At 48.2% G+C, this 17,967-nt stretch overlaps 1 protein-coding gene across 1 annotated transcript; it reads left to right on the forward strand.

Moving 5' to 3' along the window:
* Window positions 1–5,533: 5,533 nt before the first annotated feature.
* On the forward strand, window positions 5,534–15,836 carry SEC14L3 (SEC14 like lipid binding 3). Its single transcript, XM_032309324.1, has 12 exons — window positions 5,534–5,678; window positions 6,669–6,744; window positions 7,021–7,064; window positions 7,222–7,281; window positions 8,327–8,515; window positions 9,671–9,766; window positions 10,414–10,474; window positions 11,524–11,607; window positions 13,343–13,449; window positions 13,866–14,005; window positions 14,100–14,269; window positions 15,089–15,836. Exons 1-12 carry the CDS (start codon window positions 5,625–5,627, stop codon window positions 15,208–15,210), a joined length of 1,203 nt encoding a protein of 400 aa, XP_032165215.1. The 5' UTR covers window positions 5,534–5,624; the 3' UTR covers window positions 15,211–15,836.
* Window positions 15,837–17,967: the final 2,131 nt, after the last annotated feature.

The raw sequence follows: 17,967 nt of genomic DNA on the forward strand, positions 1-17,967 counted from the left end.
CAAAAAAAAAAAAAAGATACCATTTACTGAGTGTCTGTGCAGGCCTGCTGCCCTTGTGCTATCTTGTCTGATCTTCATGGCAGGCCTGTCAAATAAATACAGTCGTTCTGGTAATATAGGGGAGGAAAAAAAGGCTCGGAGACATGGTAGTTTGCTCAGTGATGGCGTCAAGACTGGGATTCAGGATGTCTGACTCCTGAGTGACATGTCTCCCTCACCCATCCTCCCCCCACCCCAGATTGGGTCATACCAGGAGCACTGCCAGAGAGCAGAGACTAACAGCATGACTCAGCAGCAGGGAGAGACCCAAGTAGAGGGTCAGACAGCCACAGAACAAAGGAGAAGGAACCAGAGAAGATGGGCACTCCCAGCTGTGTCCCTGTCCTGAGATGATGGTGGACCTCACAATAATTATAAAAGCTGACACTAAATAAAAATAATAGTAATAGTAATAGTAATAATAGTAATAATAATAATAAAAGCCAACACTGGCTGGCTCAGTTCATTGGCATGTGACTCTTGATCTCGGGGTCATGAGTTTGAGGCCCACATTGGCTGTAGAGTAAATAAGTGTAAAAAAAAAAAAAAAAGCCAACACTATTGATCATTTACCATGTGCCAGGCAGTGAGTGGTTACTGGCTTCTTTTTTTTTTTTTTTTTGGTTACTGGCTTCTAACCAGGGGTTCCGGGGTGTGGTGTGGGTGGCCCCATTTGCCCCCCGCCCGCCTTCAGCTCAGGTCATGATCTCGGGGTCCTGGAATTGAGCGCCATGTCAGTCTCCCTGATCAGTGGGGAATCTGCCTCTCCCTCTCCTTCTGCTGCTCCCTACTGCTTGTACTTCCTCTCTGTCTCTGTCTCTGTCTCTCTCTCTCTCAAATAAATAAATAAAATCTTTTAAAAAAAATCAGTCGCATTTCTATACAATTAACGGGAACATTCAAAAAGCAAAATTAAGAAAATAATTTCATTTACATCAGCATCCAACAGTAAAGCACTCACGTATGCCCTTAACTAAAGAAGTGGAAGACTGATACGCTGACAACCACAAAATATTGTTGAAGAAAATTAGAGACTACTAAGTGTAGGTAAAAAGACACCTACACTTAATGCTGTTAAGATGGCAACATTCCCTAAAGTGATCTACCGATGCTGGGCAATCCCTACCCAAATCCCAACTGCCTCTTTTGCAAAAATGAACAAGCCAACCCCAAAGTTCCTGTGGAAATGCAAGGGACTCAGAACAACCCAAACAATCTTGGAAAAGTAGAATGAAGTTAGGGAGGACTTGCATTTCCTGATTTCAGAATTTAATATAAAGCTGCAGTCATCAAAACAATGCGGTACAGGCATAAGGATAGACTTACAGATCAGTGGCAAAGAACGGAGAGTCCAAAAATCCACTCATCTGCAGTCAAGTGGCTTTCGACATGTATGCAAAGACCGTTCAATGAGAAAAGAATAATCTCTTCAACAAGTACTGCTGGGGGTTGCCTGGGTGGCTCAGTGGGATAAGCCTCTACCTTCAGCTTGGGTCATGATCTCTGGGTCCTAGGATAGAGCCCGGCACCCGGCTCTCTGCTCAGCAGGGAGCCTGCTTCCCCCTTCCCCTCTGCCTGCCTCTCTGCTTACTTATGATCTCTCTCTCTGTCAAATAAATAAATAAATAAAATCTTAAAACAAAACAAAACAAAACAAATACTCCTGGGACAACTCCATTACAACATGGGAAGAAGCCAGTCAGCAAAGACAAGATGATTCTCTTCATATGAAATATCCAGAACAGGGAAATCTATAGAGATAGAAAGTAGATTTGCAACTGCCAGAGGCTGGAGTAGGGGAGCAGGAAATGGGGAAGGGCTGCTAATGGGTATACAGAGGTTGGTTATCTGGGGGGGGGTGATGAAATGTTCTATAATTAGGTAGTGATGATAGTTGCACAACTTTGTGAATATACTAAAAAAAAAATCATTGAATTTTACACTTTAAGAGTGGTGAATTTATGACACGTGAATTACAACACTTACATTTTTTTTTAATTTAAGGAGAAGACAAAACTGCCCAAGAATAAAAATGAAAAGTAAATTGTCTCAGGGTGCTACCCAGAGCACAACTCTGGTGGGGCACCCCCACATTCTCTTCCATCTCCTATTTTCAAGCCATTCCCACCTCACCTTACAGCCCTCTGAACCCTCCCCACTTGCCTCTATCCAACAACGCTCAGCCCACTCACCCTGTAGTAAGGCTTCTCTTGGGCCCCCTTTGTACTGGCCCAACTAGTTCTGGTATGATCCACCTAGGGGAGGGTGGACAGGAATGTGACCCCACTGGGGCCCAAGTGGCCTGAGTAGTAGCCTTTTCACATTTCCTAGTAACCACCTAGAAGGAGGGTTCCAGGGTGTGCCGTGGGCGGCCCCATCTGCCCCCCTGCTGTTGTTTGCTTCTGTGGTTGTTACCATGGTCCACTGAGAGTCTGACAAACTAGGAGCTAAACACAATCTGGGGATTTACTGGGATAAGACATGCATGCAGTGTGGGTGGGGGTTGGGGGCTCTCCTTTGCCAGGGCCTTTGTTTCAAAGGAGGCCTCAAGACACTCCACAGCCCAAGAGGTGTGGATCCAGGCTTCCCAACACACAATGATATAGACCATTTATTGAGTACTCAGTATGTTCCAGACACAACGTTAAGCCTTCTGAGGGAAGGCAGGGCTGGGGAGTGGTTCTGGTGCAGGTTCCGGAATCAGACAGGCTTGGGTTCGAATCTTGGCTCCCCATTTCCTGGCTGTGTGACCTCAGAAAATTTTCTTACTCTCTCTGATCTTCCATTTCTTTGCAAAATGGGGATACCCCTACCTGTTTCCAAATGGTCCGATAATGATATGCTCTAAGCAGAGAGGAAATGCTCCACCAACGGGAGACTGTGGGCTCCATGCAGACAGAGACCTAATCCATCTGGTTTACTGCAATATCCCCAGCATTCCCCTCCACATGCTCTTCAGTGTCCCACCTCCACACCTTTGCTCATGCACTTTCCCTCCACCTGGGATGCCCACTCCTCTATTCCAATCTCCATCCTTCTTTTCTTGAAAGTCTGGCTCAAATGCTACCTGCATCCATCCCATTGGGGTGACCTCTGTGCCTGGGTCCTCCCTCTGATAAGGATGGAAGCTCCTGGAGCTGAGACTGTGGGATCATCTAATAATGCAACAGCAGAGTGCTTAATTGCCTGGGTTCAACTCTGGCTAAGTTGAATTCACTTCTCTATACCTCAGTTTGCTTGTCTATAAAATGGGCTTAACAATGGTGGCTACCCTTAGGGGTGTTCTGAGGTTTAAATGAGGCAATGTATTTAGGATGGGGCTTGGCGTGGAATAAGCCTTCAATAAGTATAATAAGCCTACACTGTCCAATATGGTAATCACAACCCACATGGGGTGATTTAAAGTAAAATTAATCAAAATTGAATTTAACTCAATTCACACTTGAATTCCTCAGTCTCATTAACCATTTTCCAATGTGACTAGTGGTTAGCAAATATGTTGACTAGGACAGCCTAAATACAAGACATCTTTGCAGAAAGTTCTGTTGGCCAGTGTTACGAATGATGATGTTGTGTGCACAATAGGTGTTCCCTTCTGGCTCTCCCTGCCCGGCCCCTGATGTCCCTAGAAATAACTGGGGCACCTTACATGAAAAGGATGAGGGAGAGAAAGGAGACTGGTGGGAAATAGGAAGGATTAAGGGCTAATGAAAGGGCAGTGGAGGAACCTAATCTCCACCTGCTCCCAGCCTGGCTGGAAGTAGGTGTGGACAGCAGCTAGGGGCTTTGCAGAAAGAGGATGGAATGTGAAGTGGGGTGGGGTTGAGGTGTGGAGTTACCTAATTGCTTCTGAGTGCGCCTGGCAGGTGCCTCAGATTGAGGGAGATGGCTAACAATGCCCCCCTTCTCCTTGTGGGCCAGATTCTATCAGGGGCCCAGAGCAAGGAAGATATCCAGCACTAACCAAAGTCAGCTAACCCAAAGAGGTCCCAAGATAGGGCACCTGGGTGGCTCAGTCGGTTGAACAACTGCCTTCAGCTCAGGCACGATCTGCAAGTCTCAGGATCGAGTCCCACATTGGGCTCCAAGCTCCATGGGGAGTCTGCTTCTCCCTCTGACCTTCTCCCTTCCCATGCTCTTCTCTCTCTCTCTCTCTCTCAAATAAATAAATAAAATCTAAAAAAAAAAAAAATTTTTTTTTTAAAAAGAAGTCCCAAGATAGCCCAGGGATGGGGACATAGGATGCCCACAGACAGGGAACCTGGGAGAGCCCTGGGCAGAGTGCCTTGAGCTAGTCCAGGGGTTGTTTCAGTCCCCACGGATTCCATCAAGTTGTGAAGATATGGCCACACAGGCGTGGTGTGCTCTCAAGCAGATGTGGCCCTGGTTCCTTCTCTTAGATAGTCGTTGACAACATGGCCTTTGCTCTACTGGAGTTTCTGACAGGCTGGACAAGAATAATCCCTTAGATGTGATGACCCTTGACAGTCCATATGTCTCCTTAGATCTTCCCTCCAACTGCACAAGGACAGGGCAAGCACTGGTAGTCCCATTCCATAAATGAGGCAAGTGACTCTCAGAGATGTCCTCTTGAAAGGGAGGTCTCATAGGGGAATGGGGAGCCAGGCCAGGCCTTGTAGGCAGGTCTAATGGTGGGATATCAGGCAACATGACAGAAATCAAAGGACAGGGAAATCTTCTGGGCTTTCTTCATCACCTTGCATACTTGGTAGACACCCCTCACTGATCAGGTGTTTAAAACCCCAAGAAACATTAAAAAAAAATCCAAAAAACTAAGAAACACCCTCACTACCCCAAGACCATGCTTATGCCCCACCTCTTCCTTAGGGCCCAGGGAATGTGGGATCCCAAACAAAGACCCTCATGTCCTCATGATCTCAGCGATGAGAAAGCAGGCAACAAGGTGGGGTGCTCAGCCCTTCCCCGTATTGAAGGTGCAGGGTCAGCATCACATGATAGGACTTGAAAGACACCAGGAAAAGTAGTGTCAGCCCAGTAGAAAAAAACAGATCTTCAGCAAGGACACAGCCTGTCTCTTCTTGAACATGGACACTTGGTGCAAAAGGCTATGAGTTTCCCACCCCAACAAACTAAACGAACTCTGCTAGCTTAAACAAGTCCCCGAGTCTTACCAGTCAGAGCTGGATTTAGGAGGTGCCCTTTGCAGAACGCTAGGTATGGGGTCTCTTCATTAAGGAGATGGGAGATTGATGATGAGAGAGAAAGGGTGCCTGCTGGGGGCAGTCTTCACTCCTCCTGAAATCCCCCCTTTCTCTGGAGGCCTGGGAGCATGGGTGGGGATTTGAAAGGCACTCAGCCTGGGCTCCAAAACCCTCTGGCATGCTCTCCTGTGCCCACCTGCCCCCCCAGACCTGTCCCAGAGCCAAGCACGGGACCTCACTTAATCCCAGTTATGTAATATGCAATCCAACAGTTGGCCAAGGAGGAGGTGCCTGGAGCCACACCCAGAAGTGGGGGCAAAAGGCCCCAGCTGGGTAGGGCCACAGATGAGGCTCAGTTTCTGCCTGGAGTAGCCCCCACTCCTCCAGCCTCACCCAGACACCATGAGTGGCCGAGTCGGAGACCTGAGCCCCAAGCAGGCAGAGACCCTGGCCAAGGTGAGAGCCCCTTTCCTTGAGCCCCAGAAGAAAAGGGCAGAGGAGAGGGGGGAGGGGGTGGCCAGAACCCTGTCCCACTCTGTTGGCTTAGTGTGTTTTTGACATTTTCTCTTTACCGTCACCTTACCCAGGGTCATGTTCCACAGCAGCCAGTGATATCAGCTCTGTCCAGGACAGGGGTTGAGGGAAAAGTACCACATCCAAGCAGTAATAGTGTGTGTGCCAGATCAAACTTGACTTCTTTTGTGGGAGACAGTATAAGAGAGCTTTACCGACAGCTGACCCCACCCCAGCCATTCCTCCCAGGCCCCTTCGGTGGAACCCGAGAATGTTAATGGTTTGCCCTCTAACTCTGTTTCCCCTCCTTCCCAAGGACCCTGAAAGATAACCTGTCTGTAAGGGTGAGCGGGACAGAGCAGGGTGAGTGGTCAGCCCCACAGCCAATGGGGAGGAGAACATGCAATCACTAACCACGCTTTTGTAGAAGATGGGATGAAAAAAGGCAGAAGCCTCGGCAGGCTAACACACGGAAAGAACTATGAATGCACTCATACTCCAGTCCCCTTACCCACCCACCCACACAGTCAGTCATTTATCCTTTTTTCTTCTCACCTCCCACCCCACCCCCCCAACCATCCATCCATCCCTCCTCCGGTCTCTTCACCCACCAATCTCTCTTTCCTCTATTCCCCCATCTCTCCCTCCTTCCGTCCACTGATTTCTCCTTCATTCTTTTTCCACCCACCCACCCACTCAACCATCCAAGCCTTCATCCATCCATCCTTCTTTCTATCCATTTACTCAGGATCTATCCTTCCTTCCATTCATCTGCCCGTCTACCCATATACCTGCCTCTCATCCTATCCATCTGTCCACCCATCCTTCCATCGTCGTGGGCGTGTGAAAGAGAAGGGATGATGAAAACAATTATTGAGTCTGGGGGCCAAGGTTCAGTGCAAAAGCCGCTTTAACCAGCATCTCCCTTCCCAGTTCCGAGAAAATGTGCAGGACGTGTTGCCCGCCCTGCCCAATCCTGATGACTATTTCCTTCTGCGCTGGCTCCGAGGTGAGGGCAGAGGTGGGGGAGACCAGGGTGAGGGGCAGTGGAAGGGGCCTGGTCCTAACTGCTGCAGAACAACTCATGGCTCTCAGGATCCAATCACACTGTCTTGCTTCACATGCTCAGATACAGGAGAGGGGAGGGCCCTACCCGGGAGGAAGGAAGGAAGGTCCTACCCGGGCCCCTAGTGCCATGCATAGCTCCTCACAGTCCAGGACCAGGACAAAGTGACTACAAGGCAGCCTCTCTTCTGCCTCACACCTTCCTTCCATCTTCACACAGCTCGGAATTTCGACCTGCAGAAATCAGAGGCCATGCTCCGCAAGGTGAGACCTGTCTAACCATGTTTGATAGGGGATCTGGGTTGATGGAGATCTGGGAAGTGTTTTGTGGGGCGCAATCCACACCTCCAGCTCCCATCTCCACCCCCTCACTGAAGGTGCTGGGAGCCCAGCGGGGCCTTACCTCTCCTCTCCCTTTCAGTATATGGAGTTCCGGAAGTCCATGGACATTGACCACATCCTTGATTGGCAGCCCCCAGAGGTGAGCCAACCCCTCCCCCAACACCCCAGTCTTTTACAGACATAACATTCAAGCAGCCTTTGGGTCACTGGAGAACACGAGTGAAGGGCTGCAAGCCTGAGAGGCCCGTGGAACTGCCTGCAGGCCTCCAAGCACCTCTCCTCTAATAAATATGAACATTTCCTGGTTGCTTATGAGGTCCTGGCCTGAGTTAAAACTTTAACTGCATGAATTTACTTAGTCATCATAACTCAGTGAAGTTGGTACAACTGTCCCTATTTTACAGATGAGGAGACTGAGGCCCAGCAAGGGTTAAGCATGCTACCCAAAGTCCCACAGCCTCAACGTCGAGCTGGGATTTGAATTCACATGAAACTGGCTCTTCACCACCACAGATAGCTTGTGCCTCTGAGCCCTCACCCCTAGGGCCTTGATCAAAGCATCCTGTCTGTGCGGGAAAGAAATTTAGCCCACCAAGTTGCTGGAGAGAAAAGTCCCACCACTGGCACTCTTAGTAAAGCCATAGTGGCCATAGTTTCATTTGTAGAGTGTGAGTTCTGGGCCAGGCACTGTGATTTGCCAATATGATCTTGGGGACTTTCCCTAAGGGAGGGATTAACCAAAGCATTTTACAGAAGAGAAGTGGAATGGGACTCGGGAAGGGACTGTCACTTTTTCAAGGATGCACAGTAAGGATGCAGTTGTGTCTCTATTTGGACCAAATATATTGACCTTCAGAATCCATGTTTTTCATCACTAAGCTCAACTTTTCCATTAAGAAAAGTTAATGGAAAGGGACGTGGGAGATGTTGGGGGACAGAATTAAGGAGCCAAGAGGCCTTCAGCCAGACCCAGCTGATGCCTGGCTTTGCCATGTACTCTCTACAAGCAAGGTATTCCCCCCAGGGTCCCTTAGTTTTCTCACCTGGACAATAGTGCCATCGTTCAGGGAAGGGGCAGTTCTTATAGCATGCTGTGTGCAGGCTTGGGTCATCCAGGCCAGCCAAGTATGGGGGTCTCTGGAGAAGTGCATAATGCCAAGTTCTGTGTATCTTTCCATGCCCAGGTGATCCAGAAGTACATGCCTGGTGGCCTGTGTGGCTATGACCGCGATGGCTGCCCGGTGTGGTACGACATCATTGGGCCGCTTGACCCAAAGGGCCTCCTCTTCTCGGTCACCAAGCAAGACCTGCTTAAGACCAAGATGAGGGACTGCGAGCGCATTCTGCATGAGTGTGACCTGCAGACAGAGCGGGTAAGGCCCAAGCTGAGTGAGGCAGGCAGCTGGGTGCAGGTGAGGCTGCCAGGGGACAGAGTCCCAAGATCACACACACTGTGCTCTCTGCTGTCACAGTCAGAGGACTCTGGGGTCAAACCATCTCAGCAGCTGTGCTGCTTGCTAGCTGTGTGGTCTTGGAGAGTCATGTCTCCGCTCTAAGCTTGTTCCTCACCTACAAAACAATAATAATAATAAATAATGGTTGCAAAGATTAAATGAGATAATGCAAATGTATGGCCCAGCACACAGAGCCTCATGCATATTTCTCAACAATGCTAGTTACTTTTATTCCTTCTGAGTCTGCTGTTCCTTCTGTTCAGATAACTCTATCCCCCAGTGCATCGCTACCTCCTACACCTCCCTTGGCTCTCTCCCTTCTTTCGTTCAGGTCCCAAACTTAGATGCCACCTTCTCTGAGGTCCCTATCTGGGTTAACATGTGTCCCCGCAGCTCCTGTGCTGTTTACTTGCAGCACTTACCTCGGGACTTATAGCGACCTAGTTGCTTGTCAGTCTCTCCAAGCAGAATGTGAAGCCTTTGAGCACAAGAATATTATAGGTTATACTCTCCATGTCTGACACAAAACAGGTATTTAATAAATATCAATTGGGAGGGTGCCTGGGTGGCTCAGTGGGTTGAGCCTCTGCCTTCGGCTCAGGTCATGATCTCAGGATCCTGGGATTGAGTCCTGTGTTGGGCTCTCCGCTCAGTGGAGAGCCTGCTTTCCCCTCTCTCTCTGCCTGCCTCTCTGCCTACTTGTGATCTCTCTCTCTTTCAAATAAATAAAATCTTTAAAAAAATAATTATCAATTGGACCAACTGAGGGATGATTGGATGATTGAATTGTAGTATGAATGGATGGATGGGTGGGTCAATTAATGGATGGATGGACAAACGGATGGATGGACAGATGATGAATGGATAATGCATGATGGATGGATGGATAGTTAGATGCATGGATGGGTAGGTGGATGTGTGGGTAAATGCATTCAGTTTTGTCCATTTGTTCCTTTGAGGACAGAGTAGGGGGCTGGTAGAATCACTGAGGGGTCAAATGCTAGGGTCACCATGTCCCAAGTTCTGAGCCTGCACCCTGAACCTTGGAACTAGTCTTCGCTTTTATCCTTGCAGCTGGGAAAGAAGATTGAGACCATTGTGATGATATTTGACTGTGAGGGCCTGGGACTGAAGCACTTCTGGAAACCTCTGGTGGAAGTGTACCAAGAGGTGAGGAGAAGGCCCCATGGGTGACTTCTGCTTTCCTTAATGATGAGCTTTGTCTGCTGTGACCTTGTTGCTCACTCAAAGCCAGGATTTGGTAAAAAGTGGTGGACTTTCTGGGCTCTGGCACTGCAATGCAGGACCTAAAGGGCCTTAATGTGTTTCCAAAAGACAGGCCTCAGAGTCAACACTGTACTGAGACCCTAGAGGCCACCCTCTGCCAAATCTTCCCAGTTCTGTCATCCCAAGCTCTGTGACTCCAGCAAGTCACTTCATGCCTCCATGCTTCAGTTTCCTTGCCTACAAAATGCAAATACCGGTATTCTGCATTTCAAAGGGATGTAGGGATATTCCGGTGGGTTGATATATAAAATGTATGCACAGTGCTTGGAAAATTGTGAAGATTTAATGAACAATAGTTATTATTTTTGCTATACTACTATTACTATAAGATTTACTCTGAAAATGATTATTATTAGAGTGTGGTTGTTAAAGTCTGAAGAGAGAAACTCTCCTCCGGAGGCCAGTGAGGTGATGGAAATAAAGGAAACCTTCCTTAGTCCTTTGGACACTCCAGAAGGGAGACTGCAAAGGCAATGGGGGTAGGAGAAGATGAGATGTGGGCTCTGATGGGGTCTTTCTTGGTTCTACAGTTCTTTGGCCTCCTTGAAGAGAATTACCCGGAGACCCTGAAGTTCATGCTCATTGTGAAAGGTGTGTGACAAGTGACTTCACTTTTTTGTGCCTCAGTTTCCTCATTTGTACCCTAGAAACAATAAAAGTGCCTTCTTCCCTGGGTAGTAGTGAGGCAGGTTGGTTGCTTGGCTGCATGCAAGTCACTTAGAATGCCTGGAATAAAGTTAGTGTTCCTTAAATAGTAATTTCTGCAGTTGGCCTTACTGCAAGAAGAGGCAGTTCCAATACTAGCTCTTCCAGGAATCCTCTCTCATTTCTCCCACCCATGTTGATCTCTCCATTGCCAAACTGCCTGTGACACTGAAAGCTGGAGCAGCCAAGTCTGGCCTTTCCTGCCTGCTGCCTTCTGGAGGTCTCTAGTTGTCTTGTGTGTTCATCCTGGTTTTTTCCCTCAGTTGTTCTGCCCAAATGGATATTTGATGGTTGGCTGGTTAATTGGTTGGTTGGTTGATTATTTGTTTCGTTGGTTGTCCAGTTTATTGGCCAGTTGGTTGGCTGTCTAGATGAATGACTGGTGGGTGGTTGGAGAGTTAGTTGGTCAGTTAATTTATTGGTTGATTGGTTGGTTTGTTGGATAGTTGTTGGCTTGGTTGACTGAGGGACCAGCTAGCATTTTGGTTAGTTGGGTAGGTGATTTGCAAGTTGGCAGATTGCTTAGTCAACTGGCCAATTTGTCATTTAGCTGAAACTTGGATGGTTGGCTGGCTGCAGAAGGCAAGTGGCTGTGTTGATAGTTGGTTGCTTAATAGGCTGATGGGTTTTCTGGTTGGCTGATTTGTTAGTTTGTTGTTATGACTATTTGGTAGGTTGGCTGACTAGTTGGTAGTCTAATTGGTGGCCTGATTAGAAGGCAAATTGATGGGCCATTTTCTTGCTTGGTTGATTGGATGATTGACTGGGTGGCTGGTTAGTTGGCTGCCTGTTGTCTGGCTACCAATTGTGGGGATGGTTTGGCAAGTGCAGGACATTTTCCAATTCATGAATCCTCCATATTAGTGGTTATGACTATTACAGAGAGAGTGTCACAATGGAATAATTTTTTTTCCATTATCTTTGTATCTCTCCAGCTACCAAACTGTTCCCTGTGGGCTACAACCTCATGAAGCCCTTCCTGAGTGAAGACACACGCAGAAAAATTATAGTATTGGGAAGTAAGTAATTCTAGCTCTATTCCCTGAGCACTGTGCCACCTGGAGTCAGACATTCCTTCTCAAAAGTAAAGTGAAATATATTTTACACTATAGAGTATACCCAGTTATCTCTGGAACATTCCATGTCCTTGGTGACTGAGGCCTCACACCTTCTCCTTATTAGTTTCAGTGTGGTTGATAGGCAACCTCTGGGCTATAGGCCTCATTTTCCTTTCAATGCTTATCACCTCAGTGCTTCTAAAGGCAATGTGGGCTGAGTAGGATAAGGAAGAAGAGCAGGAAGAGGAAGAGGAGATGTGATTCAGGGAAAGAAGTGTCAACAAGAAGGGACTGGATAAGTGAATAATAATGCATCTATTTGATGAATTACTAGGAAACCATAAAAGATGATTTGATACCAAGGGAAATGTTATTAAGTTTTTAAAAGCAGATTATAAAGTGGAGTGGATAGTATCATCTTCCTTGCAAAAACAAAAATAAATTACTGGAAGAAAATGAAACAAAATGTTGATTTGTGGATGGCAAGAAATCAAGCATTTTTTTTTTTTACTTTTTGTATTTTTTTCTGTTTTCTAAAGTTTTATAATAACATGTATTACTTTTATAAGTAGAAAAAAATCATTATTTTTAAAAATGATGAGGGGCGCCTTGTGGCTCAGTAGGTTAAGACTCTGCCTTCAGCTCAGGTTATGATCTCAGGGTCCTGGGATCGAGCCCCACATCGGGCTCTCTGCTCAGTGGGGAGCCTGCTTCCCCCTCTATCTCTGCCTACTGCTCTGCCTACTTGTGATCTCTCTCTGTCAAATAAATAAATAAAATCTTAAAAAAAATAAAAATGATAAGGAAAGAGAAAGAAAGAAGAGAAATAGTTCTTAAACTCAAGCCAATGACCTTGAACTTGGAGCAACTTCTTGCAAGCAGAATGGTCAGATCATCAAATCAGGAGATCTAAGAATGTGGGAAGGTAGAGTCTTACAAATCCTTGCTTTCTTTCTCTTCCTGATACTTGAGTCTCTGCCTCTGCCCAGTTCCACAGGGATAGGGAGCTAAGTGGATCACAAGGTAGCCCCCCAAATCCTGTAGCAGTGTGGGGTAATGCCACACTCCAGGTACAAGTCTGGGGCTCTGTCCTACTGGTGGCACACAGGGTCCTGTGTGTTTGGCCCTCGTGTGCCAAGCATTATGGTCTTTGCTTTTATCCCACTGGAGGCAAGGAATATCCCATGGCCACAGTGGGGTTGGGGGTGGGTAGGGGAGATAGCCTGGATTGTCATAAGACCCAGAATGCTTAGAGTTTTGCACAGGGCATGAAGAACAGTAATGAGCATTATGGCTTTAGTGATTAAGCAGCACAGAAAGGGAAGGTCTATTCAAAGGCCCAGGGCTATCCATTCCCCACCAAGAGGTCTGTCTTGAGTATGCCATCTATAAGCTGTATGGCCGCCAACAAAGTTTTTTACTTCAAAGGCTTTAAAGTCTCCTTGAGACAATTAGATGATTCTTATCTTCACTACTCAGGACTGGAAGACCCTCAAAAATGTGCAAACCCGTCAGCTCAGGAAACATTTTTCCATAGCAATACAATGCTGGATGACACTTCCTATAGCCCAAGGCCTGAGAGACTGGTTCATTGGTCTTTGTAGCCTAGTCCCTGTAGGGTTTTGGGCTTGGGCCCCACCCCAGTGGAGTGGAGGGCTGACAAGTCCCCTCCACACTTTAACCCCTCTGCCCACAGGCAACTGGAAGGAAGGCTTGCTGAAACTCATCAGTCCCGAGGAACTGCCTGCTCAGTTTGGAGGGACTCTGACTGACCCAGATGGGAACCCCAAGTGTTTAACTAAGGTACAAATAACCCCAGACAGGAGAGGGGAGAGGAGTAGAGCTGAGTTCCTTTCTCACCCACTCATTCATTCCACAAATTCTCCACAGACATGGAGAGACCCCTGTGAGACAGGTACTGGGCTAGACAGTCCCAGCCTCCCTATCACCAGGCTCTCAGCAGCTGTGCAGGCAAACAAGAAATGAGGAAAATGTGACTCTGAGGGATGAACTGGAAGGGGAGGTTTCCAGAGGAGGGTCAGGGAAGGCTTTCTGGTGGCAGGTGGTGGGAAGGTGGCAGTGGGAGAGGACGGGGCGAGCAGCATACTTCCAGAAGATGGTGAAAGCATCTCAGGCAGGAGAAACAGCATGAATTCAACAGCACAAGCAATGCCATGGTCAAAAGAGTGAAGCAAGCCCATTCTGTCCTGTGTCTGCAGATCAACTATGGTGGGGAGATCCCCAAGTCCATGTACGTGCGGGACCAAGTGAAGACTCAGTATGAGCACTCAGTGCAAATCAATCGTGGCTCTTCACACCAGGTGGAATATGAAATTCTGTTCCCAGGCTGTGTCCTCAGGTAAGGGCCTGGACACCAACCCATTTCTGGCTGATCTTACACCCTCAGGGTCCCACAAGAATGAGCAGGACTTATCCCTCTCCCGCCCACCCAGGTGGCAGTTCTCCTCTGATGGTGCAGACATTGGTTTTGGGGTCTTCCTGAAGACCAAGATGGGGGAGCGGCAGCGAGCTGGGGAAATGACAGAAGTACTCCCCAGCCAGCGTTACAATGCCCACATGGTGCCTGAGGATGGGAGCCTCACCTGCGCAGAAGCCGGTGTCTGTAAGTCTACCCTGGCTGGAACTCAACTCTGGAAGGCTGGAGCCACCTGTCCCATGGTTTAGAGGAGGAAACAGAGGGGCAATGACCCCCCCTACCCCAGGAACATACAGCCTAGGTTAGTGTAATTCATTCACACAGTTGATCATTCAGACTACACTCTCAGGCATTTACTACATACCAAAAGCTAGTGATGCCTTGAAAAGGCTGAGAGTACTTGGCCCACAGGACACAGACAAGGGAAAATAAGGCATTTCCCAGGCAGAAACTGGGGTTCTGAGAAGTAAGTCAACTTATTCAGAGCCACACAGTTGAGTGTGATGTCAGGGTCCCACCTCAGTCTCATGGTAGCTGCATAACCCCCGGCAAAGCTTACCAATCTGGACCCTTGGTTTGCTCTTCTGTGAAGCAGAGGTTACAACCTCTGCCTCTTGGGTGATTGTGAGGAAGTAGAAGGTATACACTGGTCTCACTTTATCCAAGTAGGCTGGGAGGTCTTTGACATTCCCAGCTGCCCTCCCACCCCCACCAACCCCTATCATGCAAGTGTCCAGGTGTGGAGATAATGGGACGCAGTGGCCATTGTCCTCATTGCCAACTCGTGCAACTGAAGTCAGTCTGGGCATGCGCCAAGAGGAGGTCAGTGTCTGTTTACAGACATGGCTTAAGAGTGACAGTTCCCATGGGAAAGGGAAAAGGAGTGGTGTGGGAACTTGGCCCAGCAGGTAGAAACAGAGCCTGTCCTCCCTCCTGTAGCTGGGGTAGAGACATGGGGAATGTGAAGCCAGGCCTAACTATCCATCTGTCCACCTGTCCCCCCAGATGTCCTGCGCTTTGACAACACCTATAGCTTTGTCCATGCCAAGAAGGTCAGCTTTACAGTGGAAGTGCTGCTCCCAGACGAAGGCATGCAGAAGTATGACAAAGAACTCACCCCTGTCTAGGCAGCTTCCTCACTTCTCTGAGACCCCAGACCCTCTCCTTTTTCTATATATATCCTACCACCCTTCCTTCCCTCAGAAACTGATCACTAGTCTTCTTGACTCTGTGAGATTAGTCAGTAAAGAAAGAGCTGCCTTGAGGAAGACTTATGTGCTGTGGTCAGATCAGGAAAGGCACAGTTTTTGAAGGATGCCAAGATTGCATAAGAGAAGGAAGAAAGGTGAAAGCAAGAGTTGACATCACTGAAACCCAAGAAATCACAAAACGAATCCTTACCTTTTGTCCTCACTTCTCCTAAGGCATTTGTGTGTGTTCAAATTTCTATGTTATGAGCTATGAGCCACTTGGGTTACAAATACATCTAAATTCTTTTTTACTTCTACTCCTTATACAGTAGATGCTCAATATATACTTGTGAACTTGAATGAAGGTAGTGAGCAGGGTAATTCACCGGTGTACATTTCAGCACCTCGGACAGAGGCCAGGCCCACTCTGGTTACTGCCCCCTCAGGTTGGTAGGAGAGGCCTCCATAAGACTTCCCAACCCATCACTCCCACCTGTACCCACTTCCCTTGGAACTCACACCTTATATTTTAAGCAATTAAAGAAACTTTACTGAAAGCAAAAGAGATCCTCTGGCTGCTGCCTGTTGATAACAATTTAAAAGTCTAGGCTATCATCTGATAAGTGCTTTCTTGCATACCACACATGGTGCCAAGTGCTTTATGAGTGTTGCTCATTTCACTCTCAAACCTCCCCCGGGGGCCACTTCTCATGGCCATCTTATGGATAAGAAAAGGAAGGCTCAGAGAGGTAAGGTCACCTCCAACATATAGTTCTTAAGTGGCAGATTCAAGCCCTAGGGTTTGTTTTTTCTTTACTCCAAAGATATTGTTTTTAACTGTCTATAATTCCACTTCCTCAGACCCTACTTTCACAAAGGAAACAAAGAATGACTTATTTGTCCTAGATCTTCCAGTAGAAGTGTCCTGGGTGTCATCCTCTCCAATCCCAGCTTATGGACAAAGTATGTGTTACGTCCATTGGGCAGCTGGGGTAATAGAGCCCCCCAATGCTCAATTGTATGTTGTTAGTCCAAGGAGATTCACAGCATAATGGACTAGGCCTTTGCCTCTAAGCCATGCACCCTGTCCACTGTTCACATGGTCTCTGAGAAGCATGACCTCCTGACACCCTCCATGGCCCTGGGTGACTGAGGGAGAAGTCACATCTCCAGGACATTCCTGCTCCATCCAAGCCAGGGACACAGAGACACTGGCTTGAGCCCTAGGACCTCTGGACAGGAGGTACCGAATTACACAGAAAAGGTGGGTAGGTGGAAACCAAAGGCTGACTGGTCCTTGGGAATGAGCTGCCCAGGACCAAGGCTGCTGAAGTGAGCCAGAGTGGAAGGCCTGTCTCCAAAACCAATCAAGCAAGTGTTCAGTAATGCCTAGCACTTTCCATCTGCACTTATGGGCACAAGATTTTATCTCCATTTTATAGATGGGAACCTGAGATCTCAGAAGGCACTGGCCTGGTTTCCTTTGGCCTATGGGTGGGAGAAATAGTCTTGAAGTTAGGCCACCCTCCCCCACCTGCTCACTCGCATCAGATTCACACTACTGTAGCAATTTGCCAGAATAAGGCTCTCAGAGGTGGGGAAGGTGAGGTAGGGAGGAGAGGGTTGTCAGATTTATGGGGGGGAAGAGGCAATATGTGGAATGTACTTAATTATTGTTTATCTGAAATAATACTTAATGGGGCATCCTGTATTTTATCTGTCTACCCTACAAATGAGGGAGAGAGGAGGTAGAAGCAGGGAAGAAAGGGAAGAGGAGGATGGGCTCATTCTCTTGGAAGACTGTGGTAGCATCAGCAATGTGGGTCCAGGGGTCCCTGGGAGTGGTTGGCCCAGCATCTCTGGTGCAGGATGGAGGCAGAAGGCAGCACTACCCTTGTCCCCTGCAGGAAAGCCTCCTACACTGCAGCAGGCTCAGAAGGAGGATGAGAGGTGGACCCTTTACACCCTTGAAGCTGAGGCAGCTGTCAGCAAAGGATGCCGTCATTTGCTCGACCTCCTCTACTGCCACTCAGAGAGCTCCCTCTGAGCAGAAGGGTACTTGCTACCAGGGGCAGCACCAGGAGCCTCGGCCAGGGCTGAAGCCAAGAACCAAAGAGTGTCCCTCCCCATCTGCTGATGGCCAGCCATGGCAAACCAGCTCCTACTCTATTTCCACCATCAGTGGGCAGGGAAAGAAGTTATTAGTATACCCGTCATAGGTCCTGTCCCAAGCAGAGGAAGATGCCTCCTCAAAACACCATGGGACAGGGGTGCCTGGGTGGACTTCGGCTCAGGTTATGATCCCAGGGTTCTGGGATCGAGCCCCGCACCAGGCTCCCTGCTCAGCAGGAAGACTGCTTCTCCCCTCTCCCACTCCCCCTGTTTGTGCTCCCTCTCTCACTTTCTCTCTCTCTCTCTGTCAAATAAATAAAAACCTTAAAAACCAAACCAAACAACAACAGAAAACCCACCGTGGGACAGAAGAGGCAGTTGTGGGCGAGCGGACGGCCCACAGCCTACCCTGCCCCAGCCACAGTTTCTTCCTGGCCCCTGACTCACTACTTTGTCTACCCTCCCAACCCAGGGGCCATGCCCATGGCAGATGCAGTGGCATCCATTGGCCACACAAGCTGTGGGCTCCCCAGTAATCCCTCTAACCTGGTCCTTTGTGGATGGGAAGAGCCAAAATCACAG

The sequence above is a fragment of the Mustela erminea genome, chromosome 13 (assembly GCF_009829155.1).
Source record: "Mustela erminea isolate mMusErm1 chromosome 13, mMusErm1.Pri, whole genome shotgun sequence".
NCBI classification, from domain to species: Eukaryota; Metazoa; Chordata; class Mammalia; order Carnivora; family Mustelidae; genus Mustela; species Mustela erminea.